The sequence below is a fragment of the Arabidopsis lyrata genome (genome assembly GCF_000004255.2).
Source record: "Arabidopsis lyrata subsp. lyrata unplaced genomic scaffold ARALYscaffold_1, whole genome shotgun sequence".
NCBI lineage: Eukaryota > Viridiplantae > Streptophyta > Magnoliopsida > Brassicales > Brassicaceae > Arabidopsis > Arabidopsis lyrata.
The window spans coordinates 13,035,803-13,062,223 of NW_003302555.1; the positions used below are offsets into that span (position 1 = coordinate 13,035,803).

The 26,421-nt window shown below is 32.5% G+C and overlaps 4 protein-coding genes and 1 long non-coding RNA gene across 6 annotated transcripts; all 5 read left to right on the forward strand.

Moving 5' to 3' along the window:
• The first annotated feature begins 7,066 nt into the window (after window positions 1-7,066).
• LOC9326881 (mediator of RNA polymerase II transcription subunit 9) lies at window positions 7,067-8,276 on the forward strand. Its single transcript, XM_021011582.1, has 5 exons — window positions 7,067-7,379; window positions 7,476-7,538; window positions 7,626-7,709; window positions 7,794-7,852; window positions 7,945-8,276. Exons 1-5 carry the CDS (start codon window positions 7,284-7,286, stop codon window positions 8,000-8,002), a joined length of 360 nt encoding a protein of 119 aa, XP_020867241.1. The 5' UTR covers window positions 7,067-7,283; the 3' UTR covers window positions 8,003-8,276.
• A 1,112-nt stretch (window positions 8,277-9,388) lies between these two features.
• Window positions 9,389-11,287, forward strand: LOC9326882 (eukaryotic translation initiation factor 4E-2). Of its 2 annotated transcripts, XM_002890774.2 has the most exons (5): window positions 9,411-9,868; window positions 10,160-10,328; window positions 10,428-10,553; window positions 10,834-10,899; window positions 10,984-11,287. In XM_002890774.2, exons 1-5 carry the CDS (start codon window positions 9,543-9,545, stop codon window positions 11,032-11,034), a joined length of 738 nt encoding a protein of 245 aa, XP_002890820.2. In that variant the 5' UTR covers window positions 9,411-9,542; the 3' UTR covers window positions 11,035-11,287. The 2 variants fall into 2 exon arrangements, with proteins under 2 accessions (XP_020867237.1, XP_002890820.2); XM_021011578.1 differs by lacking the exon at window positions 10,984-11,287 and having other exon boundaries at window positions 9,389-9,868; window positions 10,760-10,845.
• Window positions 11,288-11,478: 191 nt separating this feature from the next.
• LOC9326883 (putative zinc finger CCCH domain-containing protein 10) lies at window positions 11,479-14,914 on the forward strand. Its single transcript, XM_021011584.1, is given in 8 exon segments — window positions 11,479-12,313; window positions 12,390-12,557; window positions 12,637-12,822; window positions 12,921-12,959; window positions 13,297-13,377; window positions 13,518-13,793; window positions 13,867-13,981; window positions 13,984-14,914. Coding segments are annotated over 8 exon segments (1,080 nt in total). The 5' UTR covers window positions 11,479-12,190; the 3' UTR covers window positions 14,076-14,914.
• A 2,467-nt stretch (window positions 14,915-17,381) lies between these two features.
• On the forward strand, window positions 17,382-19,685 carry LOC110224630. The gene is made up of 4 exons (XR_002329133.1): window positions 17,382-17,704; window positions 17,803-17,861; window positions 17,979-18,442; window positions 18,980-19,685. It is a non-coding gene; the product is annotated as an uncharacterized LOC110224630 (long non-coding RNA).
• A 919-nt stretch (window positions 19,686-20,604) lies between these two features.
• Window positions 20,605-24,967, forward strand: LOC9326885 (exonuclease 1). Its single transcript, XM_021015116.1, has 14 exons — window positions 20,605-20,945; window positions 21,342-21,461; window positions 21,581-21,704; window positions 21,811-21,948; window positions 22,090-22,299; window positions 22,492-22,667; window positions 22,757-22,829; window positions 22,910-23,033; window positions 23,223-23,383; window positions 23,457-23,511; window positions 23,601-24,130; window positions 24,231-24,276; window positions 24,381-24,591; window positions 24,705-24,967. Exons 1-14 carry the CDS (start codon window positions 20,785-20,787, stop codon window positions 24,784-24,786), a joined length of 2,211 nt encoding a protein of 736 aa, XP_020870775.1. The 5' UTR covers window positions 20,605-20,784; the 3' UTR covers window positions 24,787-24,967.
• Window positions 24,968-26,421: the final 1,454 nt, after the last annotated feature.

Sequence of the window (26,421 nt, forward strand, 5' to 3'; positions counted from 1 at the left end):
TGGATTTTATAACACTAATAATTTAGCTAACGTGATAATATAGACGGATTTATATGGGATGATGGGTTTGGATCGATATTAATAAAGAACGGTATATCACGGATAAAATCCTAAAATTAACAATCAAAATACAATTATACAACCTTAAACACAAAACAAAACATACAATATTAACAAAACAAATACAACTTAAAATTTAAAATTTTTATTTATAAAAAAATCGACCCACGGTATACCGCAGAGTAAAATATTCAAAATTTTAAAATTCACCATACATCGTTACTTATAAAAAAGGAGAAACACATTTTTAACCCTCAAAGTTTTACTGGGTAGCTCTTTAAACCTCGAAAGAATTTCACTAGCACTATAAACCACCAAGATAATTTAACTAACACTTTAAACATCCAAACTAGCTTTTTTGTTTGTCCCACCATAAAAAATGATGGAAATGTATGCTTTCGTATTTATACTTCAAAAATTGAAACCTAAACAATAGTAATCATACACTAAATAATACATAGATAGATATCTATATTTAAAAATATAAATTAATATGATACCTCTTCAGTTAATCTTTAAAAAAATAACATTACATTTTTAAAAACAATATAGCCCTGCGGTGTATCGCTGGTTATATTCTAGTTACTTTTAATGTTTGTTTATTGTTTGAGATTTTTTATGATACTGGTACTAAATATGTTTCCATTGGTGAGACCGGTTTAAGTATCATAAAAAAAAAATTATTTGCAAAATCGAAAATAAATTTTAGAGATTTGTGAGATGAGAACTTTCGTTTTTTAAAAAAAAATTCTAGTCCAATGGTAGGTTCTCTAGTAGGATTCTCTTAGAAAAAATAAATTTTAAAACTTTTATTTCATAAAACTTAATAATTATTGGACGAAGAGCTAAGCGAACGATTCTAGCGATACACACACAACACCCTCCATTTTCGTCTCAATCTTCCTCTCTTCTGCAATAGATTAGAAACAAAAACTCAAAAAGAAAAAAAAAATGTGAAAACGCGTTTCAAGGCCAATCTAGCGATGATTGTTTTTTAATATATGTAAAATCTCTAGAAAATCAATTTTTTAAGAACAGAATGAGTATTATTTAATCATAGACCAAACGGATTATGCATATTTTGTTGGACTAGATTGTATGGCAATAAAAGCATTTGCAATATCAGAGATCAGTTTCTAACAGTTAAACTAGTTTTTAAGTATATAGCATTAGAATCAATCACCATATCAGAACCACACGATTAAAGGATATAATATATAACAATATATACATGCATATTATAAAAATAAGTTAACATGAATGAATATGTGATTATTATATCAGCAAAGTTGGTTAGAATCTGCTTTCTAAAGATATATAATGATATTTCACTAGAACTAAATCTGCATATAGACAATAACAAATTTTAAGTTGATTTTCAATATTTAAATGTATTGTAAATTTACGGTGATTGTGAACATGATTTAGTAGTTATACAACATCCAAATAAATTAGGTGAAGAAAAGAAGTGACCACAATTGTAAATTGAAATTTAACTTGTGAATAATTTGTACAAAAAAAAACTTAATAGATTAATACTCGATAAACTAATAATCACTATCAATTAATAAAATTTTCCAGTCTCTAGGATAAAAGCTCATTTTCAGTAGTGGAGATACGGGTTTGAAGTTACTTGCTGGAGTTGTGCCAGCACAAATATGGTCTAAGGTTCTTACCAAAAAATCCTGACAAAAAAGTTAGTTCACATATGTGATTAACAACAGTGTAGTCAAATCTGTTTGTGTAATGTTTTACTTACTGTGGGTGCCTTGATTACGGATTGTTCCTGCTTGTACTGTCCAATCTTCTACTCCTAACATGTCAAAATCTTCCACCTCACAATGAATGTAATAATCATATCTATTATGCCACAGAAATAAAGAGTTACAACCAGAATATACACAATAGAGAGAAAAAGAAAAAATGTATTCAATGAAACCTCCAAGAAGAAAAAATGTTGTTGTGAGAGATTCGTTTAGAGGGACGGACTAGTGCTTTGCTTCTTCTCGAAGTCGGAACCCAGTCATTTTACTCCTTAAAGATGCAATGCCTAAATCCTAAGAGCATGCACATAGTTGGTACTCATAGAGTATCATTAACAATTTTTTAGTATCTATATATACATTTTTGAAGTACAAATATGAAATAAATCCTGGAGTTCCATATTATTTACGAGTCCATGCCATTGACATTTATTATTTAGTTTTACAAAATTTAACTAAAAGATATTAACCAAACGATATTTTGCCTAATTTGTTTCTAAAAATCTCTACACAATCTTTCCATATATCTTTAAAAAAAAATTCATGAATTTTACTCCACAAAATATGCATAAAACCGATTTATAGCAAATATTTCTATTAACATTTTGCATAGCAATAAAACTACTAATTTATAATAATCAAAATATTCACATACAAAAATCATATACTTTATATGATAAATTTAAAATATATATTAGTAGTATAAATTTAAAATCAGTCAAGGAACGGTATACCATGGGTGATCCTAAAATTATTGGATTTTATAATAATAATAATTTATTTTTTTAGATTTTATAACACTAATAATTTAGCTAACGGATAATATAGACTAGTTTAATTCAAAATATATATTAGTAGTATAAATTTAAAATCATTCAAGGAACGGTATACCACGGGTGAGATCCTAAAATTATTAGATTTAATAATAATAATAATTTATTTTCTTGGATTTTATAACACTAATAATTTAGCTAACGTGATAATATAGACTGATTTATATGGGATGACGGATTTGGGCCGATATTAATAAAGAACGGTATATCACGGATGAAATCCTAAAATTAACAATCAATATAATTATACAACCTTAAACACAAACCAAAAAATTCAATATTAACAAAACAAATACAACTTAAAATTTAAAATTTTTATTTACAAAAAAATTGACCCACGGTATACAGCAGAGTAAAATATTCAAAATTTTAAAATTCACCATACATCGTTAGTTCGTTACTTATAAAAAAAGGAAAAACACATTTTTAACCCTCAAAGTTTTACTGGGTAACACTTTAAACCTCGAAAGAATTTCACTAGCACTATAAACCACCAAGATAATTTAACTAACACTTTAAACATCCAAACTAGTTTTTCTGTTTGTCCCACCATAAAAAATGATGGAAAATTTAATTTCTATTTGTTTAGTATACATTTATTTAATTCAATTAAATTTAAATTAATTTTATTATTTATTACAATTAATAAAAACAAAAAAAACTTTAATTTAAATTAATTTTATTATACAATTAATAAAATCTAAAAAAACTTCACCTTCTTTGTTTACTCACTGTTCGACCATGAAATTTCGAAATTCAATCTTTGAAACTTTAGATTTAAGCACAAGAGAAGTTTATAGTATAATAATAATATAAACCAAATAATGTAGAATATAAGGTACAAGAGAAGCTTGAATAGAATAATAAAAACTAAAGAATGTCAAAATTTTGTCAGAAAACGAAGCATTCTCCGTATCAAAGGAATCTATTTTTGTTTTGACGTTTCTTAATAATCAAAAAATCGTAATAAATAAGAAAATTAATTAAAATTTAAATTAAATTAAATAAATTTATATTAAACTAACATAAATTAATTGTTCCATCATATTTTATGGTGGTGCAAACATGAAAACTAGTTTGGAGGTTTAAAGTGTTAGTAAAATTATTTTGGTGGTTTATAGTGTTAAAAGAATTCTTTCGAGGTTTAAAGTGCTACCCAGTGACACTTTGAGAGTTAAAAATGTGATTTTCCCCTTATAAAAATGTATGCTTTCGTATCTATACTTCAAAAATTGAAACCTAAACAATAGTAATCATACACTAAATAATACATAGATAGATATCTACATTTAAAAATATAAATTAAGATAATATCTCTTCAGTTAATCTTTAAAAAAATAACATTACATTTTTTAAAAAAATATAGTCACGCGGTGTACCGCGGGTTAAATTCTAGTTACTTTTAATGTTTGTTTATTGTTTGAGATTTTTTATGATACTGGTACTAAATATGTTTTCATTGGTGAGACCGGTTTAAGTATCATAAAAAAAAATTTATTTGCAAAATCGAAAATAAATTTTAGAGATTTGTGAGATGAGAACTTTTGTTTTTTTTAAAAAAAAATTCTAGTCCAATGGTAGGTTCTCTAGTAGGATTCTCTTAGAAAAAATTTTTTTTAAAAATTTTATTTCATAAAACTTAATAATTATTGGACGGAGAGCTAAGCGAACGATTCTAGCGATACAAACACAACATCCTCCATTTTCGTCTCAATCTTCCTCTCTTCTGCAATAGATTAGAAACAAAAACTCAAAAAGAAAAAAAAAATGTGAAAACGCGTTTCATGGCCAATCAGGAGATACCACGTCACATGATATTGGATATCAAAAGTATCAGTGGACTGATACGGATCAGGCCCAAATATATTGTTTGGTCCATTAAAAAATTGTTTATGGGCTCCTGATACTCATAATATATCACCAGTGTGCATGGTCTAATCATATATATGAAAGGAGACTATCTCTCTTCATCTTTCTGCCACGTCAGCATTTTAGGCTCTTCTAGAGATGACACATCAGTTTTCTAATCTTCCAATCAAAACATTTCATTAATATGATTTAGGTTTTATTTTTTACACATCAGCTTCTAATTATAAGTGTCAAATGGAGTAAACAAAATAGTTCATGCCGGATGGGCCATATGTGTTTTAGAATCTATTAGAGTGCAATATTAATGAGTCGAACCCATTTCAGTGATGGTTTAATGCTTCTAAACCCAATAACATAGTCTCTCTTTCTGTACATCATATTTCTTTAGAATAAACGTTTTATACCTTCTAACTGTCAGAATGGAGGCCACAGTAGAAGCTACACAGACCTGAATCAAGGAACAAGCAGCCGTAACTATCTTTTAAATATATGCACAAATTATTTCACTAAAATATATTCACACTCCCAGTTTATGGGATTACTAGCTTTCACTACTATAAACTTTATAAATACTCAAACAGACATTGCTTATACCGGATTATATGTGTTTCAGACAACATCAGTAAATGTTTACCAAGAAGCAAGGAACATAAATAGGATACAAAACCATCATCATGTACAACCTACACGGGAATTAAAAAATGAAAACATCAGATACAACTCAAGTTCACAATATCGATATACACAACATTGAATATACACTCACTTGAATTATCACTGAGGTGGTGGTATTTAGAACAACTGTCAAACACAAATACTATTATGAGTCTAATTTTATTAATTATACAATAATAAACAAAAATAAACATAAATTAGCGATAAAAACAATTAACATATTTTTATCTTAACAATTTTTAAAACAAACCCACGCGTAGAGTGGGAATTCATCTAGTGCTAAGAAAAGAGGGAAAGAGAACTATCAGATGATTCCTTTGACCGCAAGAAACTTATATGTGTTGAGAATATTGGTTAAGCTTTCGTTGCTTTCAACATTTGCAAAATTATAATATGGTTGGTAAAGATAAATTACATTAGAATGTAAGTTAGTTGAGTAGAAATGAATATTTCTGAACATATAAAAAATTTACACATCAATATTCTTGTATGCTCAAATTTATTTTTTCTTCTTCCCTAATTTTTATACGTGGAAAAGTTATATAAGTTCATTTGATAAAACTGATCGTTTTGGAATGCAATGTGTATTTTGATTAAACAAATGATGAAACTCTTAATGCAAAATATTTTAACAAAATAACTGTTGAATCGAAACGAAACAAGAAGAATTAGACGAAAGAAATAATTAATAGCTATTATAAAGAAAAATACGTCCTAACAGTTTCCCGCCGGAAAATAAAGCCAAAAGAACGGAATTAGAGAGAAGATTCTTGACATTGATGAAACAGAGCCAAAGAAACTGATACGAGGAGAACTTAAAATCTCAACTTTAATGGCAGACGCTCGAGAGAATCAGCAAGAAGCTGAGAGAAGAAGCGATGAAATAGAGTCGAGATCCATTGAAGAACCCAAGGTAAACAAGAAACTGTAAGAACTTGCTCTGTTCTTTAACTACGGATTGTTTCGGAGAAAAACAGAGTCGATAACGACTTTCTCAGGAGAAGAAAGACGAAGATGAGAATCTTCAAGAACAAAAACCGAGCTCCATTGGGTCGTCGATTCCATCTTCCGATAAAAGCAAAGGTAGTTAGTAATCTTTGAGAGAGATCCATATGATCATCATTTGTGATCTCTTTAAGAATCGTATGGATTTGTGTTGATTCAAGTTTGGATATGTGATGTTAATGTTGATGGTATGATCTTTAGAGAGGATGACGCAGTCAAGTCCATATCCAGTGTAAAAGACTGTCAGTTTTACGTCGAAACTGGTCTGTGTCGCTTTTGCCGTTACAATCATCCTATTCAACTTCCAAAGGTGAGAAATAAAAAAAAAAGGTGACCTATGTTTGGCTGAGTCTAAATTTTTTAGCTCTTAAAACAAATTTTTTAGTGACCTATGTTTGGCTGACCCCTAAATTTTTCTCTTGGCTTATTACCGCTTTCGAATATCTTAAGAGGAGCTTCCTGAGAGGGTTAGTGTCCCAATTTGTAAGGTGCAAAAGTAACAAAACTTGTTTTAAGAGCTAACAAGAATCTTTGATATAGGAATATTCTCTTGTATGGTTTAGTCTTTACTTGATTTGACAGAGACTTTTGGATTCATTTCTCAGGCAAAAACTATTCTGGATTCCGGAGAGCCTAATTCAAGAGAAAGACTCGAAGATCTAGAGGACGGGGTATTAATAAAGAAATTGACTTTCTTGTTATTTTGTTCAATGATCATGATTCAAGAGTCCTTTGTTTTTCTTCAAACAAATATCGTAGGAAATTCGAGGGCACGATAATCCGCAAGAACAAATACAGATAAATACTGAAAGGCAAGGGACAGTGGCTCAAGACAATCTTCAGGTACCATAACTGATCCTCTTCTATACTAGTGGGTGCAACAGAGTCGAGATAACTTAAAAATCTCTTTAGAATATGCCAATATCCCGTAAATATAGGGGTCTAATATATCTCTTTAGGATTATGAAAGCTTCATGTTTATCTCTAATATATATATAGCCACAAGAGAGAGGTTCACTTGCTTATACATCGACCTCGACGATCGTTTTCGACTTTACAGTTTCATCAGCAACAAGAGATGCAGAGGCCACAATCCCATACAACGCAGCAACAACAGTCTGTGCAGACTCCTCAGCAACACCAGTTGTTGGCTTCTCATTTTAATATCTATCCGGTAAGAAACAAAGACAAAAAGTTGATGAATCAATTTCTTCTCCTTGGGATCTAATATCAATATATCATCGTCCTTGTTAATGTCTTGGATTCGCAGTCGGTGGAAAGTTTAACAGATGCGATTGAAGCTGGAACACGAGATCACAACTCTGATTCCCTGGTTTGTTTTCTTTGTTTTTCTATTTCCAAGGTCTTTTTAAGGTTGTTTGGATTTCTAGGGTTTCTTGAATGTTGAATTGAATTGCAGGTGACTGAAGTGAGTAGCCATTTCGACAAGCGTCAACAGATTTTGAATTCGATTTCTAGATCCCTAGGATCTAAAACTAATAAGGTAGAACATAACAATAAAGTTTGGATATTTGGATTAGAACAAAGTTTGTTTGGTTTTTGCTTACTGGTTTTCTTGTTTTACAAGTATGTTGATGGACAAAAGCAAAATCTAGAAGAAAGTGAGCAATTGCTTCAACAAAGAAAGTAAGCAAGTTGTTATACAACATCTTTATTTGATTAGATTGAATGTGGTGCTCTTACTTATAATTGTCTTCTTAAATCTTTGTGTCATGCAGGGAACTGATGGAGGAATATAAGAAAGCTGTTGAAGAGATTGTGAAGAAAGAGCCTTAGTTTCATATAATTCTCCCAATATGTTTTGAATATTCAGTTTACTTATTCAGCAAATTAAGTGCTAAATACCAAGACTTGTAAACAATAGAATCCCAATCTTAAACCACACAAAGGATTAGGAAGAAGAGGAAGAGGAAGACTCTGATTGAACTATATATATTAGCTCTAATGATTTAAAGTCCTCTTATAAGCTTATATCCAGTGTTCTAAAAAGCGGTCTAGGCGGTCGCCTAGGCCCCGACTAGGCGCTAGGCTCTCATGCGACGCCTAGATAACCGCCTTGACCGCCTAAAATTACATAGAACTTGTTTAATGTATTTTTTTTAGTTTCAATTAGAGTTTTATTTATATATATAGTTATAAATATTCATATATTGTTTAATATAAATATAAATAAATGTTTTATTTAGTTTTTGTTTATAATTTCATAATTTTTAGTTTTATAGAAATATTTTATATAACTTTTATATATAATATCATATTTATAATGTGTTATGTTATAAACGTCTAAACCGCCTAAAAAATCGCCTAGGCTCCGATTAGGCGTTCTAGGCGCTAGGCACTGGATCACCGCCCGCTTAGCGCCTAGCGATTTCTTGAACACTGCTTATATCTCTTTAAGTACATTGTATGCTAAATTATTGATATAAGCTCCTATCATTTAGTTTCTACATCAGATGTCGTATAATCCAACTATTTATACATATTTTTCAAATCATTACAATATTTTCTAAAACTTATATATATTTTTAGAGAATAGAGTCTAAAAATATATATTTTGTTCTTGGTGTAAAGAGTCACAAGTTTGTTTTTCAAATCGAATTGCCAATAGATAAGAAAAAACATAGTAGCGAAACATAGATATTGAAAAGAAAACAATAATAAGAATAACTTTTTTGCCCAACTACTACATAGTAGCAAACTCATCCTAGTTATTTAGGCTTCTTAATAACACAAACACCACCCTTGCATGAACCTTTCTTTGAAGATGGCTTCGTGAAACAACTAAAAAGCTTCGAGAAGAAACCCATCTTTCTTGAACTCTAAAAACAATATTGGAGCTAATGAACTTTTTAAGGATCTCTGCGTGGTATATACCTCTATTAGACTACTTGCATACCCACATATATATAACAACAATTGTCATAAATTACTTGGTAATAAAGTTTCTTTTGTATTAAATGTATTGAGAGATTGATGACATCTAACGGTCGAGATGAGTAACCTAGATTATGTAAATCATGTATACATGATTATTGAAGAATCAAGAAAGATTCGGAAGAATGTAAATATACTAACTAGGAAGTTTATTATTATGTTAAAATGTATAATTTACATTTCTGTTTATTTTGTAAGATTGATCATATTTTATAAGATGACGTAACCCCGCGCATTTGAGTATGGGCCTTTAATGGGCCATATTTATAGTAGTGGAACAATACTGGGCTTTATATCAGGAACCAACTAGGAACGGACTCGGCGGAGTAAAGTGAACGGCAAAGTAACTGTCAAGCGAGCGAGAGAGAAAGAGATATCAGAAATGGTGGTGGTTGTGGATTCTTCGGCGTCGGCGATAATGGCTGATCAGAACATCGATCCTAACACCGCGACGAACCCTAGCCGTCAAGAGAAGCATGTTCCGGCGATTAAGGCTATCTCCGGTGACGAGGAAGGTCCGTCGATGGAGAAAAAGAGCAATGACTACTACGCGTTGAAGAAATCAACCACCGTAATCCAGAAATCGCACTTCTTCCAGAGTTCTTGGACCTTTTGGTTCGATAATCCTTCCTCGAAATCGAATCAAGTCACATGGGGAAGCTCTTTGAGATCTTTGTATACATTCGCTACTATCGAAGAGTTCTGGAGGTGAGATTATCTTGAATATACCTCTATTTCTTGCTAATCTCATTGGTGTTTTCTTTGGTTTCCGAGAAAAAAATCTAAGCTCTGAAGCAGAACTAGTAGAATAGGGATTTGGTGATTTCTGCTTACGATCTCTTTTGTTTAATGGTTACGGATGAAATTTCGCCTAATCTTCTCGTGCCTTGATCTTAGATAGCACCGTTGCTTCTTGGATTTCTTCAGGTTTTGTAGTCTTTACTTAGGAGTATACATCAGAATGAGTTTAAAGCTCTGCTTGTTGATTACTTGATGCAGTCTTTACAACAACATTCATCCTCCAACCAAGTGGGTTCCAGGGGCGGATCTCTACTGCTTCAAACATAAGATTGAACCAAAATGGGAAGATCCTATCTGTGCTAATGGAGGAAAGTGGACTATGTTTTTCCCTAAAGCAGCTACACTAGAATCCAATTGGCTTAACACGGTATTTGTTGTAACTTTTCAGGAGTTCATTGTAGTTTTTCCCTTGGCCATTATGGTTGTTTGATGCATTTTTGTGATATTTCTTGTCTCCTTGTTTTAGCTACTTGCGTTGGTTGGTGAACAATTTGACCAAGGAGATGAGATTTGTGGGACAGTTTTGAACTTCAGAACGAGAGGGGATAGGATCTCTCTATGGACAAAGAACGCTGCAAATGAGGAGGCTCAGGTAAAACATGGATGTTGTTATGTATATATATCTGTGGTAATCAAAAAGGCTTGTTCTTGAAGAAACAGTAACACGACATGTAGTTAGTGAATTTCCTGACGTCTATAATTAAAAACTACATGATCATAGAATTCAATCCTTGTTTTTGTTCATACCAAATACATTCATTGGCTTAATTTTGTGGCAATTGGGTTTCTTTGTTTCAGTTAACAAATGGCCAGGATCTTGTTTATATGAAGCTTTTCTTTTGGGACTGATCTTGTTGGCTGCGTTATTGCAGCTAAGCATTGGGAAGCAGTGGAAGGAACTTCTTGGTTACAATGAGAAAATTGGATTCATAGTTCATGTATTTATGGCCTCTCTGTTATTTATTCAACATCTTAGTGTTCTCTTAAAGTACATTATTGTGACTTGTCCAAATTTTTCTCAGGAGGATGCAAAGACTCTTGATCGTCATGCTAAAAGTCGGTATACTGTATGAGATTTACAGTTTTACTTGTCAGCTTCGCCGAGGAGAAAGAGAAGACTTAGAAGGGGAAGTCATATTAGAACATGACCTTTAGTTGCTTGCTTCTGATCTATCTTTACTGTAAAAGGATGCACATTTAGGGTTTGAGGTGATCAGCGTTTTCTCACTTTCAACTATCAGAATTGGTGAAAATGCGTTTGACTCAAATGTACATGATTTCGTAATTTTCATAGTGGTATAAAGAAAAAGGAACTTCGCAGTTAAATTTCTTACGTTATCATCTACCACAACTACAGAATAATTTTAGGTATATTGGAACTCAGCTATTGGTTATACTTTTTTTTATAACCGTAACAGAATAGCTGTTGGAAGAAAAAAGAAAAAGTCCAAAGCATCACTTATAAACATTTTTTCCCGCCAAAATATCACTCAAATAAATCAAGTGGTGCAAAAACTTTTCTTTTTTCCGTGTGAAATTGAAACGTCATTAAATATGCATGTACATGATGTATCTAGGGACACATCTTATAGATCGCAAAAAATCAAATACTTGTATTAGGGTAACTTCCATTTGATCCATAGAGCCAATTACCGTACATCTCTGCGGGTTGAGGTCATAGCGAGTAAATTAATGCCTCTCAAGTAAGGCTCGAACCCGGGTTTAGTTTGGAGGTGAGGTCATAGCGAATAAATTAATTCCTCTCAAGTGAGGTTCGAGCCCTCGTTTCGAGAGCTTCCCCCTCATTTGGAGGCCAGTCAACGAATTACTGAGTTGCCTATACTAAAAAGTTGCATAGTCAAATATTGTTATGGAAATTATTATTATTATTATTATTATTACTCGCGACTAATCAATGTTATGGAAACATGATATTCAAATTGAATGTGAAGAACCAAACCATTATTTGATTTCATTTCTAGAGAAGATAAGCAATTAGAAGACAAGTGAGGAGGCTCAAAAACTGATAACAAAAGCTATTGTGCAAGAACAGAGTCGAGATCCATGGAAGAAACAAAGGTAAAAAATAAAATGAACAATAACTTAACGTGCTGATCCATTTTTTTGCTAACAACTTACGATGTTCTTGCTGTGATTTCTCATTTGATTTTACGTTTCGGGTTTTATTTTGTTTGGTCCTTACAATCTCATGAAACAGAGTCGAGAAATATGGCTAACGTTTCTTTTACTCTTGATTCTCAGGGACAAACTCAGGAATTGAGGCCGAGTGGATTAGGGGGTAGATCTGATGAGAGAACTGGTAGGAGACATGGAAAAGAGCCAGAGAAGATGGTAAAGAATCTAAACAAAACTTACTCTGTTATTTATTATTATGATGAAACAAGAGAGTCAATACGAATTTTTTCAGGAGAAAGAAGACTTGAGTTTTGGAATAAGCGAGGAGGGTGAGATTCCTGATCAACAAGAGTCAGATGCATTCTCAGACGCGCGATATTATCTGAGACAACAACAGAGAGTGAGTAATGTTGAGATGCAGAGGAGAAGCCATGAAACAGAGTCGAGATTATGGCAAAGGGTAAAGAAACTAAGGTCTTACTCTTACACAATATGCTTTGTTTGATTTAACGTTTTCTTTTGAATCTTTGATACCTCAGGCTAGAACTCCTGATTCGAGAGGAAGTGGATCCACAATGATGTTGGAGGAGAGAACTCAGGGGAGATCCGAACCGGTGCTAAGTGCGTATCCAATTCGCCCCGGTGAAGAAAATTGTCCGTTTTATCTAAAAAATCATCTGTGTGGCTGGGGAAGCGATTGTTGTTACAATCATCCTCCTCTACATGTAAGAAGGAAAACATTATCTATCTATTTGACTTAAGTATAATTTGCAACTTTTCTCGTTTCATATTACTTTGAAACATCTTCTTTTACTACAAGCAGGAGATTCCGTACAGGATTGGTAATAAGCTGGATTGCAAGGTACACTTTTTTGGATTTCAGTTGTTATCTCAAAATATGATTAATTCGATTGGTTGTTGTGATATAAGTGCATTATAGAGAGTAAAAACCTTGATTTTGTTCTGCGGTGATGCATTCGACTTAAGCCTCAAGTAACAAGAATTTAGCAAAAGATGTAATCAGAATCTGCATTGAAGAATTTAGCAAAAGATGTAACAAGAATCTGCATTGAATTGCATAACATATTGCTCTTGTCTGGTTTAGTCTTTACTTGATTTGGAAGATTCACCGTGTTCTTTACTTTCTTGTAAAGATGTTTTCTTTAACAACTTCTTTTTCTATATGCATTTTGTTGCAGTTTTTTAAGGCAGGATCTTGTAAGAGAGGCTCAAATTGTCAATTTTATCACCCAAGGGATGGTGCAGAACCTATGCGTCAGGTAATTTCATCGCGGATACTATATTATTTGTAGCAACGATTTTCTTCAAATGTGATAAAGACTTAACTGAGTTTCTTCTCCACGGTGAGAAGCCATGACCATATTATTTTGATTTAACGTTTTTATGTTTTGATTCTCAGGGTAGAACTCCGGATTTGAGAAGGAATGATTCAGGGAGGAGGAGGTACAAAACAGAGGCAAGATCCTGGCCAGAGAAGAGGGTAAGGATAAACAGAACAACAACTTACTCTCTTATTTTGCTGAAACAAGAGTTTATACGGATTTCGCAGGAGAAAGAAGACTCTGGATTTAGAAGAAACGAAGTGGGTCAGTTTCGTGATCACCAAGACTCTGACGAAGACTCGCAAGAGATTCTGCTACAACAGAGACCTAGAGATGTTGAGATGCGGAAGAGGGTAAAGAAACTAAGTTCTTACACAGTTTTCTTTGTTTGGTTTTTAACGTTTTCTTTTAAATTTCGATTCTTAGTCTAGAAGTCCTGGTTGGAGAGCGAGTTCATCAAGAGAAACATTTGAAAATACATGTCAAAGACGCCATGGAAAGGAGTTGGCCTTGTCCAAGCGAGCGAGGGTAAAGAAAATGAATAAAACCTGATTTTGTTCTTTGTTTTATTCACTTATGATCCTGAGTCCTTTGACTCAACTCTTTGCTTTTTCTTCAAAAAAAATTTATGGTAGGATCTTCAGAAACCGAGACAAAGGAACATGGAGAGGCAGAGGAGAGAAGCTCAAGAGAATCTGCAACAACAGTGGTTTCAGGTAAAGAAACTGAACCGAGACCTACTTATGTTTATTTGCTGATGATGCCAGAGAATCACAACGTAGATGTTCAACAGAATCTGCAGGAACAGAGAAAGAGAAACATTGAGAAGGCGAGAATCGAAGCTCGTTTGAAACTTGATCAGGTGTTTAGTTGAATCATCAACATTTTCTCAATTGATTTCATTATAAAATAATAATTATACTTGACAAAAGTTTCTCATGTGAGTTGATTTTTTTTTTTTCTTCAGATGCGACGCACTGTTGTATTTGACGAATATGATCGAGCCAGTAAAATGATGAGAGAATTGGGATTTACTTATCTCACAGGCTCCTTCCTTGGAAGACAAGAAATGGAGAAATGGATATTTAGGTCAAGATGAACATCGTTTTTGTTTTTGTTGGGTCAGAAAACATTGTGTGTTAAGTCAGATTTAAACTATTTTATTTTATTTTAAACTATGTTATATTCTGTCATAAGAGAATTGGTTTAAAACTATTGACGCATAATTTAACATGTCAAGCTTGGTACAACGTCTAGTTAGTAGCATAAGCATGTGGAAGTATAATGTTAAGTGTGGTAAAATGGTTTTCCACGTTTTTGTTAATCATTGTTCTGATTGGTAAGTTGCTTAACGACAGAATGATCATGCCATTTTAATAGATTTTTGGACTAGTACACCATATGATATATGGTCCATATCTTTTGTTTTTGTGAAAAGGTTATCTTATTCTGTTTATGTTTTCTAATGGCTTATCTTCTCTAGAAATAAAATCAAAGAATGGTAAGATTCTTCATATTCAACACTTCAAATTATAGATTTAAAAATCCAGGTTCCATAACATTGGGATGTATGGTCTTCGATCGGTCCCGAATAATAATAATAATAATAATAGATGATAATAATAATAATAATAATAATAATAATAATAATAATAACTAATAACTAATACATAATAATAATAATAATAATAATAATAATAATAATAATAATAATAATAATAATAATAATAATAATAATAATAATAATAATAATAATAATAATAATAATAATAATAATAATAATAATAATAATAATAATAATAATAATAATAATAATAATAATAATAATAATAATAATAATAATAATAATAATAATAATAATAATAATAATAATAATAATAATAATAATAATAATAATAATAATAATAATAATAATAATAATAATAATAATAATAATAATAATAATAATAATAATAATAATAATAATAATAATAAGGGAATCTTTCCAAATCTACCACTTTTAGAGATGTGGCATTCCAAATCTACCACATTCTGAAAAAGCTTTCCAAATCTACCACATTTCTCTCCCACATGCAAAATAACGGACAAAATTGCCCTTGATGGTGATATAAGGCTGTGTCAGATAAAAGGACAAGTTGGTACTGGCTGGAGAATAGGGACCAAGCTGCAATAAATGTTGTACGTTTACAATTACTTATAATTATAATTAAATAATATATTAATAGAGTAGGGTTAGATCCTTCAAGGTCTTCAGCAAGATCCAACAAATACTCGGGGACATATGAAGAGAAAAATAAATTAAGCTCGGGGATAAATTTAGATCGAATGGGTAATAGAACTAGATCAGGGACAAGTTCATATGGAATGAGTAATAGAATTAGATCGGGGACAAGTTCATATCGAATGAGTAATAGAATTAGATAAAGGACAAGTTCATATGGAATGAGTAATAGAATTAGATGAAGGACAAGTTCATATGGAATGAGTAATAGAATTAGATCGGGGACAAATTCATATGGAATGAGTAATATAATTAGATCGGAGACAAGTTCAGATCGAATGAGTAATAGAATTAGATCGGGGATAAGTTCATATCGAATAAGTAATAGAATTAGATCAAGGAGAAGTTCATATTGAATGAGTAATAAAAGTAGATCATGGACAAGTTCAGATCGAATGAGTAATATAATCATATCGGGGACAAGTTCATATGGAATGAGTAATAGAATTAGATTGGGGACAAGTTCATATCGAATGAGTACCAGAATTAGATCGAGGACAAGTAATATCAAAGCCAGATTTATCTAATTCTATTTTCAACGATTTAACGCCGTGGACCAAAACTATATAATTGTTAAACTATTTTCAAACCCAGATTTAGATTTTGAATGAGTAATATCGAATGAGTACCAGAATTAAATCGAGGACAAGTTCAGATCAAATGAGTAATAGAATTAGATCGGGGACAAGTTCATATAAGAAGAAACCAAGATCTAAATGTGTAGCCGATTTAACGTCGTGGACCAAAACTATATAATTGATAAACTATTTTCAAACCCAGATTTAGATTTTGTAGGAGAGAAAAAATCATGTGAGAAGAAAAAGAAGAATAAAACTTCATAGATATACATATATATCTATGAGTGAGAGAAAAAAAAAATAATGTGAGAGAGAAGAAGAGTGAGAGAAAGAAAGAAAACAAAAAAAATTAAAAAATAAACATAAAGAGAAAGAGAGAAAGGGAAGACAAAATAGTAACTTCCATATCAAATGTGGTAGAATTGGAAAGGAAGTTGAAAATGTGGTAGATTTGGAAAGAATTAGGGGAAATGTGGTAGATTTGGTAGTTTTTCCTAATAATAATAACTAGGATATGACCCGCAGTACACCGCGGGTTAATTAAATGATTTTTTTAATCTATTTATAAACTGATAAATTTGTTATATAGAATATTTTTTATTGTACACCGCGGATTATATATGCTGTAACTAAAAAATTAAAATTTTAAATTGTATTTGTTTTGTTTTGTGTTTAAGATTGTATAATTGTATTTTGATTTATTATTTCTAAGATTTTACCCGTGGTATATTGTCTCCTATTAATATCGACCCAAACCCGTCCCACCATATAATCCCGTCCTGTGAAATTAAACATCATTTTATTATTTTTTTTAATAATATTTGTATTTAAAAGACATATAATTTGACTCAATTTAAAAGTTTGCTTTCAAATGGTTTCCATAATATATATATATTTTTAAATTAGTATGTATTTTTTGACCAACCCGTAAAAATAATATACCACCGATATTAAAACATATTATAAAATTATAACTATATATATAAATATTTTAATAATAATATTATGCCACATTTTAATTATAATTTTTAAATAATTAAAAATAAATAGAAAAACCTTATTGAAGTTGGAATGTCAGTTGAAGTGAATATATAGGGTTTTTCGATTTGCATTTACCATAGAAATGAATATATAGGATTTTTAATATGCAAATCTTGTATTTAGTATTTACAATAGAAATGGGAAAGTGGGAAGTGGCCCATGTAAATCACAAAGCGTAGCCCAACAAATACTAAACGATGCGTTTGGCAATCGTCATGTCCCTTGTTTTTTAATGGTTATTTCCGAGAGAGAGATGGAGGAAGACGCTAGCTTTGACGGTGGCGGAGAGTTCGTTGGAGGCGATTTAACCGGCAGTATAAAATGGTGTTGGTACAATATGTTGAGACGACACAATCTGGTACATGTAAGGCATTTTGTCAATTCTAAAAACATAATCAATCAAACAAATTATCTTCGTCTCTTTGACTCTTTCTCTCGGTCGTGTTCATCATTGAATCCCAGCTTCTTCGAAGTGATCCTTCACTTGTAGACTGCGATTTTCTGTTTTTCTTCAACGATTGGTGAGTTCTAGATCGGATCATATCTTACATCCACAGATTTACTGTTTCAAAATTGAATTGAGGATAATTCGACAATTCCATAATCAAAAACCATCTTCTTCACTTCCACTTCTTCAGCTAACAGGGAAAACCTAACCGTTGAGCTAATCCACAGTGACTCTCCTCATTCTCCACTTTACAACCCTCACCACACCGTCTCCGACGGTCTCAACGCTGCTTTCCTCCGCTCAATCTCACGCTCTCGCCGTTTCAATACCAAAACCGACCTCCAATCCGGGTTGATCTCAAATGGCGGCGAATACTTCATGAGTATCTCAATCGGTACTCCTCCGTCGAAAGTCCTTGCCATCGCTGACACGGGAAGTGACCTAACTTGGGTTCAATGCAAGCCATGTCAACAATGTTACAAATAAAACAGTCCACTCTTCGACAAGAAGATATCTAAGGGAAAGGAAGGAGAAAAACCCTAACGAAATTCCTACCATTCTTGTTTTCATTTGCAGTTGCGAATTGGGATCGGCTAAAGCAGCTCCGATTGCACAACAATGGCTTCTCGTATCATCATCAATCATTCCTAAAAGGTTTCTTTCTCAATTTTTTCGTTTTATCTACCGTTTTTGATCTTCTCTCTTTGATTTCTTTTTTTTCAATCAGTCTTCCTGATAGTTTTTTGCTTTGGAGCCTGCAAATTAGAATCAAGAGACAAACTAAATTAGTTTAATTGGAGATACAAATAAGTCAAACCTCTAGTGCAGATGCTTACATTGTTTTGAATTCTTCCACCTCTGGAATATAAAGATTTTCATCCACTGGAAACTATTAAACGTGGTAGATAAAAATATTTTTCTACCAGCATTAAAGCTGGTCATCAAGTTAAGATTTCTTACTTATTAAGAATATTTAGAATGTTTGAAAGAGTAGGATATACGAACTCTTACCTCTATATTCTTAGATTCGACCAGAAAACACTTTGCTTCCTAAGACATGCAACATATCAAGTTAGTTGATAAGAAAAAGGTTTAGAATCAAATCTTAGTACATGGAAACTTACTTTCTCATCAGTCTAGACCATATCAAGTGTCTCCCTTTTTTTGACAGTATATTGTCCATGAATGCAGGTTCTTAAACTTGGACGCACCATGCGGCTTTGTAAGGTCTCAAATGTCAAATCTCTGAGATTGGAAAATGAAGCAACCATTGATTTCTGGAAATGCTTCTCTTATCGTGTTAAAAGGTAAACTTTGTGCTGATGTGTAATTCTCTGTTAGCGAAAACATATTTATAGATGTCATAGTCTCTTGGCGTTTAGGTTAGAAAATTTAAGAAATTTGTGTTGAGAAAGTATAGAATATCTTTACAAATCTTTGATTCAATAATATATAGAATATGCTTTATAGATATTTCGTCAAAATTAAGAACAAATAGTTTGATTTATTAGACATTTCCAATTGATGTTGTGTATATTGAATGTAGACATTATATTGTTCAATTTTATTAGGAAACTGAATAGATTTGTAGAATATATTTAGCATATAAATGGGATACAATGAGATAAACAAATCGTCAGAAATTAAAGTATATTGTTAGGATTCCATGTTTAGTTGTTATAATCGTATAATTAATGTTGTAATTATTGTTGTTTATTTTTGTAGAAAAAATCTTACCAAAATAGATTATACATAATAATAGTCAAAATTTGTGGAAGAGATTCCATTGTTAGGATTTGTTAGATTAGGAATGTAATTAAGAGGATATTTAGTCGAATTAGTTGATTTTTTTTTTGGAAAGTCGCATTTAAAAGAATCCGAGAGTTTTGATTGGCCAGTGAGTCGGGTCAAAAAATCTAATCGGGTCAAAATTTTTTAAAAAACCCGACCCGATTGGCTTTGAGCAAATTTGTACTTCAAAAATGTTAAGTAGATAATAATAATAATAATAATAATAATTGACTATGCAACTTTTAAGTATAGGCAACTCAATAGTTAGTTGATAGCATCCAAAAAAAATGTAGAACATATCTTATTGTTAAATCTAACACAACTCTTTCTTCTTTAGTTTTTAATTTCCCAAATAGATTGTATTTTTAGATTAAATTGAATTACCTAACTCGTTTCAGATTTTTTTTTCTTCTGAATTAGTGTTGGAATTAAACCGTTAATATTAATTTTTTAAGTCACTTATCACAACCATACACAAATCTTGACCAATTTAATGGAAATAATGTTGACTATGTATTTTGTTTTTGGTAGCATAGTATCTCTTAGTGTAGTTACAAATAAGTTTTCTTAGTTGAAATTTGTGACCCGAGTAATGGATTATATTTGATAAATTTGGCAAAAAAAAAATATTTTAGATCATAAATATCTGCATAATTGTGACTGGCTGCCTGCATTAAATTATCATGTAATCAGTACGTCTTTTTTTTCCTATTGAATCGAGTTTAAGATTAACTCTGCTGTTGAGGGAAAATTAAAAACCATTTGCAAAAAGTTTTTGTCACAACAAATTTTTTTAGTTAAATTACAGTTTTTTACATAATTTATTTGTCATTCTTTCTTACAAAAATTTTAATGTACACAATTTCTCAATTATGTGAAATTACCTATGGTGGTTTTTTTTTGGTTAATTGCACTAAAAGTTTATGAGATTTGCTTAGGTATCCTAAGAGAATGGCAGGCCAATTAAAATGTTTTTTGGAATAAAAAACAAATTATAATCTTCGATTGAAAAATCTTCCGAGAGTCCTTGGACCGAAAAAATTTGGTCAAAATCCCTAATAGAATTTTCCCGCCAGATTTGTGAAAACACCCCTCCTCGATTGTCGTCGATACAGTCCAGGCTCCTGAAATGTTCTCGTCAGGGCGAAATTAGGGTTTCTTCATTCTCGTCCTTGAGAATCGTATTGGAACAGGAAGGAGAGGAAATGGGTATTCAAGGGCTTTTACCGTTGCTGAAATCGATAATGGTACCGATTCATATCAAGGAGCTTGAGGGTTGTATCGTCGCCGTTGATACATATTCATGGCTACACAAAGGTGCTTTATCTTGTAGCCGAGAGCTCTGTAAGGGATTACCCACCAAGAGGTTCGTTTTTTTCCTTCTCTCAAGTTGCTTGACGAATCCCAGATGTTAGATCGACTGATTTTGGTTTTGCCCAATTTAGAAAGTGGGTTTCTTTGTCTCGAAGTTTATGGTCCCATTTCGTTAAGCACACTCTGAAAATTCAAGCTTTTTCTGGTTATTTTTTGATGGGCACTCTGGTTTCTATCTCTTGTGGATGTTAGGCTTGTAAGGATAATGTGATAGAGATTTCGTTTACACTTGATTCATGTTTGCTAACCAAGACGTAATTGTCATTTGTCCAGTTATTGTAAGGGAAGGACATTTGACAGTAGTAATCTTTAAGATGTGTTCTCTTGTTACTGTTCTGGTTCTGGTTTTGTAGAAGATAATGGGTTTTACTGGTGTTTAATCTTTCAGGCATATTCAATATTGTATGCATAGAGTGAATTTACTCCGCCATCATGGAGTGAAGCCTATCATGGTCTTCGATGGAGGTCCATTACCGATGAAACTAGAACAAGAGAATAAGCGTGCTAGGTATGTAATCATTGGCTAGATAATATAGGCACAATATGCAAATTTATTTTTGTTTCTTGGTTATCATTTGAACAAGTTTAACACCAAGTCCATTTCTTTTCTGTAACAATCAAGTTCAGATCCAGAAAGGAAAATCTTGCACGTGCATTGGAACATGAAGCAAATGGAAATTCCTCAGCTGCTTATGAGTGCTATTCAAAGGCTGTAGACATTTCACCTTCTATTGCACACGAATTGATACAGGTAACAGTAGGCTGGATAACTTGTACTCCTCTCCAGATAAATGGATTTATATTTTTCCTTGCTTTCTTTTCCATCTCTTTGAACTGAAGATTTTCTACCATTGAAGGTTCTGAGGCAGGAGAATGTTGATTACGTTGTTGCTCCGTATGAGGCTGATGCGCAGATGACATTCTTGGCTATTACTAAGCAAGTTGATGCGATTATCACTGAGGATTCTGATCTCATACCTTTTGGCTGCCCAAGAGTAAGCTTTCTGTTACACTTTGCATGAGATATTTGCAGTTCATCAGTATTTCTACTTCTTTTCTGGTAGATATAGTGTTAATTCCTTATCGATCCCAGTGTATTACCATCAAGACTTCAACTGCTAATTTTTATGTCACAGATCATTTTTAAAATGGACAAGTTTGGTCATGGTGTTGAGTTTCAAGCCTCCAAGCTACCCAAAAATAAGGATCTCAGTCTTTCGGGATTTTCAAGCCAAATGCTTCTCGAAATGTGCATATTAAGTGGCTGCGATTATCTGCAGTCACTTCCAGGAATGGGACTCAAAAGAGCTCATGCACTCATTACGAAGTTCAAAAGCTATGACAGGGTATACATTCTTTTCTGGCTTGATATTATCTTACAGCAAGGAATTTGGTAAAGCAAGAGCAAGATTACTTCAAAAACTGGATTCTTTACCACAATTCTTACAAAACTAGCTTTAGATTTTCCTGAATCAATCCTATATACACAGTTTTGGAAAAGAGTTTACTTGTGTGATATGTTGGTAGTTTGCTTTCAGGTAATTAAGCACTTAAAGTACAGCACAGTTTCAGTTCCTCCTCTTTATGAAGAGTCATTCAAGAGAGCTTTACTGACTTTCAAGCATCAACGTGTCTATGACCCAAACACTGAAGATATTATACACTTATCTGACATTTCTGACTACCTTGGCGAAGATTCAGATTTTGTAGGCCCATATCCTTTGAGACAAGTATTTTGACATTAGGCCTCCATTTATCAAAATTGATTAAGGAAAATTTAATTGATTTCTTAACGTCATTCACATCGATGCCACAACATATTGCTAAGGGTATAGCACTAGGCCAGCTTGATCCCTTCACACAGTTGCCATTCCAGGTATATTAAACGACTTTTTTCTATTTCTAGGTCAGCTTGATCCCTTCTTGATTCGTTGTCTTGTTTTCTTGAATGAATAGGCTGAGAGTGTTACTCCTATATTGGCTGTTGATGTTATATCCCGCCCCAAAAGTTTCAAACCTGAAACTGTAAAGAAAAAGCTTGATTTGCCAGTCCAGAAAAACCTTCTCACAAAGTACTTCTGTATCCTTAAATGGTGCATCCCATATATTTCATTTTAATGTAGTTTGTTACATTTGAAACGTAGTTCACTTGGTTTTGTCGGATTTTTGTTTTGATTAAGATGTCCTGTATATCTTTAAGAGTCTCATTAGCTGTTCAAACTGACGATGTTTGATCTATTCTACTTGTTCTTCACTTAACATCTGAAAGGCTTTGCATCTGTTGAGGCTAAAAGAAAATTCAAGGCTCCTAGGATATCACCAATGTCTCTGACCCCTACTGATGAGTCTCCAAGTACTCCTGAGGATAATGCAACGGATATAGATGCTCTTTCAAGTCAGACAACAAATGAATCCCCGGTTTATAGCTTGGTAAGCAACTAGAAGAACCAGATGTTAGTTCTTGGAAGTTGTAGCCCAAGCTCTAATCTCTTTGTGTCTTTAGGGTGAAAATGCATGTGTTAGCAAAGTTGCAGAGAAAAGAGAGTCACCCGATGACGGTACAATTTTTATTTATTTTCAAGATTGAACAAATTTATACTCTAAACTTACTATCCTGACTTTTCTTTTACGCGTCACAATCTTTTAGATGCAATGGAAAAGAATCACAAGCATCTTCATCATAAATACGGCGAGCGGAAAGTGGAACGGCCGAAGACAGATAGTTTGAAGGTTATAGTAAGAAGCAAGTATTTTAAGCAGAAGCAGGAGGACAAAGGTCTTAAACAACCGATCCCGTGTCTTAATGATTGCTCTGTGATTGGTCAGAGAAAGGCTGTTAAATCTGTGATTAACATGTCAAGCGCGTCTAAAAGAGAAGAGAATCACAGAGCTATAGCAACAACAAGCCCATGTTTACATCACGACCGAATCTACAACGATCATGAAGATGCTAAAGAAGCGAGTTTCTCTGCCATGAATGAGGTGGCTGAGAGAACAACAGACATCCATAAGATAAACCATCAGATCGATGAAGAAGAACAGAATCCATCCGTTGAAATCCCGTCTGCCTTTAGTACTCCCGAGAATGTTATACCTCTCTCTTCCATTGCTATCAATAGTTTTCATGGAGCTGCAACAGGGAAGAGGAAGCTTGACTTAGATGAAAATCTTCAGAAGGTTAATAGAATTGTTCTATTAGCCACTGTTCATTTTTTGCCGCTTATGCTATCATAGTATCATTATTCAAGCCATTTATTAACTTTTCTAATTATTTCAGGAAAATCAAAATTCCAAGCACATGCGCATGGATGAAACAGATCCCGGTAATTATAGAAATTATTTCCCCCTAAATACCTGTATCTGCTGTATAAGTGTTATAATGGATCTTTGACTCAAACGTTTTTTTTTCCTGTACTATCCTGTGAAGTTCTCAATGCTGAAACACCAGTTGAAACCGATGATGTTGAGAAGTTTGGATCGAACATTTCACATATAGGGCATTACTCAGAAATAGCAGAGAAATCAGTGGAAAGATTTGTCTCAGCTATATCATCTTTCAAATATTCTGGGACTGGCTCTCGTGCTAGCGGCCTGCGTGCACCTCTCAAAGATATCCGCAACACTTGTCCGTCCAAAGGGTAAACATTTTTACCTCTCATAGTATAATATCTTCAATAGTTTTTGGTGATTGATGCAATAATCTCAGAGAGATTTGTTTGTTTTCTTTTATTTGGTTTTGTCAAAAAAAAAGGTTCTCTCTTAAACCAGACATCAGCAAGTTTGGCTATGCGTCAAGCAACCGACACATGGTGACAAAGTCAAGGCGATTGTGAGCTCAGATTTGTAAGTTAACCATCTCTTTAGGGCCACATGTGAGAGCTTTAGCTTTGGAATCAACTTCTTGGTCGCTTGATATATTTGGTGTTGTAACTGTATTAGCTTTTTACTGTGCATAGCATTCTTGTTCAAAATACAACAAATTGATTCATAAATGAAACAACTTAACTTTCAACTTGTCATCTCTAGGAAAATTTAAGTTTTATTTATATTTTTGAGAAATGACTGAAAATCATTTTCATAAAAGTGAAATTTGCAGAGATCCAAAAGCAATAGTGTGCAAGCAAATGCAATCAATGTTATACTGGGCCAAACCATATAGATAGAGCTTTCAAGAGATTTATTGAGAAAAAGACAAGCTTAAATTGCTGTGTCAAATGATTTAGGATTGTTTGTTTGCACACGTAATAAATTTAGGGAATCTTGTGGCTAAAAAGGTATGCACATGAACGCAAAAAGAAACATATCATTTGATATGTGTACGTCCAATCAGATTCTGACAGTTTGGATCATCAAACTCGATGTTTTTGCTTTTCTCACACACGTGGTCCACTTGTACTTCCACGTCATCTCACTTATTTTTTGCTGTCTTTTTATTCATACAATCGATGGAAATAAGGAAGGATAACATAATCTTTCTCTATGTTAATCATCAAATGCAAGTTATGCCTACGCAATCTTAATCAAAGCAAATACAATTCAATAAACCATTTTAATCAAGAGATAATTGGCCAAAAGACAAAGGTTTTGAGATCTAATTAGTTTTTCATTTTTTCTTGTCGGAGTTCATAACAAAAACAACATTAACCCACTTTTCTCCCAAAACTAACTTTACTCGCTAAAAGTGTTTTGCAAGAGATGGTCCATTACGTCTGACAAATGACTTACGGCTCAATATCAAAACAAACACATCAATAGGTGTTGGATATCCAAAAAACTAAGTAGATTTATGTATACAAATGTTAATGACGTTCTATCTACGTGTTTAGATGTATACAAATGTTAATAACCTTTTATCTACATGTTTATATGTATAAAAATGTGATAATGCTCCATGTACGTGTTTACATATATAAAAATGTTAATAACGATATATATATGAATACATAGATCTAATCATTTAAAACTATAATTACTTTTAACGCTCTATTTATGTAGTTACTTGTGTACAAATGTTAAAATGGTGGAATATATGTTTGTAGCGTGTTAAAATTGCTCCAATTCGAAAAAACAACAATTATTGTTAGTTTGGTAAGCATCAGTTCACGTGCTGAGCATTTAATGTTTGTCAGTTCATTCTTTCTCTCCTAAAAGTCAAAGCGCTCTCACACGCGCATGTAAAAAAAATCAACAGTTTTTTCTGTAATTCTTTTGAAAACGAGGATCATTTGAAGCGTTATTTTTTTTTTCGTCTCCGACAAAATCGACTTTTGTCGATTTCTTAATTACACTCTCCATTTTTATCTATGCCCCAGTTGTCCCTTTAATCAAAGCAAATACAATTCTTTACGGCTTGGGAACTTATGAAACGTATTTCTGTACTTAGTTGATATGATGAATCAAAAATACTAGGTGTTCACAATAATCTTGATTATACTCATACTCATGATAATGGGATATATGATTTGTTT

Bases quoted from the DNA above. Each gene is read 5' to 3' on its own strand.
- LOC9326881 (XM_021011582.1), top strand. From the start codon at position 7,284: ATGCAGAGGCCACAATCCCATACAACGCAGCAACAACAGTCTGTGCAG. The intron at 7,710-7,793 runs GTAGAACATAAC...TTGTTTTACAAG, and splicing joins TAGGATCTAAAACTAATAAG to TATGTTGATGGACAAAAGCA. The intron at 7,853-7,944 runs GTAAGCAAGTTG...TGTGTCATGCAG, and splicing joins CAATTGCTTCAACAAAGAAA to GGAACTGATGGAGGAATATA.
- LOC9326882 (XM_002890774.2), top strand. From the start codon at position 9,543: ATGGTGGTGGTTGTGGATTCTTCGGCGTCGGCGATAATGGCTGATCAG. The intron at 10,554-10,833 runs GTAAAACATGGA...GCGTTATTGCAG, and splicing joins CTGCAAATGAGGAGGCTCAG to CTAAGCATTGGGAAGCAGTG. The intron at 10,900-10,983 runs GTATTTATGGCC...AATTTTTCTCAG, and splicing joins AAATTGGATTCATAGTTCAT to GAGGATGCAAAGACTCTTGA.
- LOC9326885 (XM_021015116.1), top strand. From the start codon at position 20,785: ATGGGTATTCAAGGGCTTTTACCGTTGCTGAAATCGATAATGGTACCG. The intron at 22,668-22,756 runs ATATCCTTTGAG...AACGTCATTCAC, and splicing joins GATTCAGATTTTGTAGGCCC to ATCGATGCCACAACATATTG. The intron at 22,830-22,909 runs GTATATTAAACG...TTGAATGAATAG, and splicing joins TCACACAGTTGCCATTCCAG to GCTGAGAGTGTTACTCCTAT.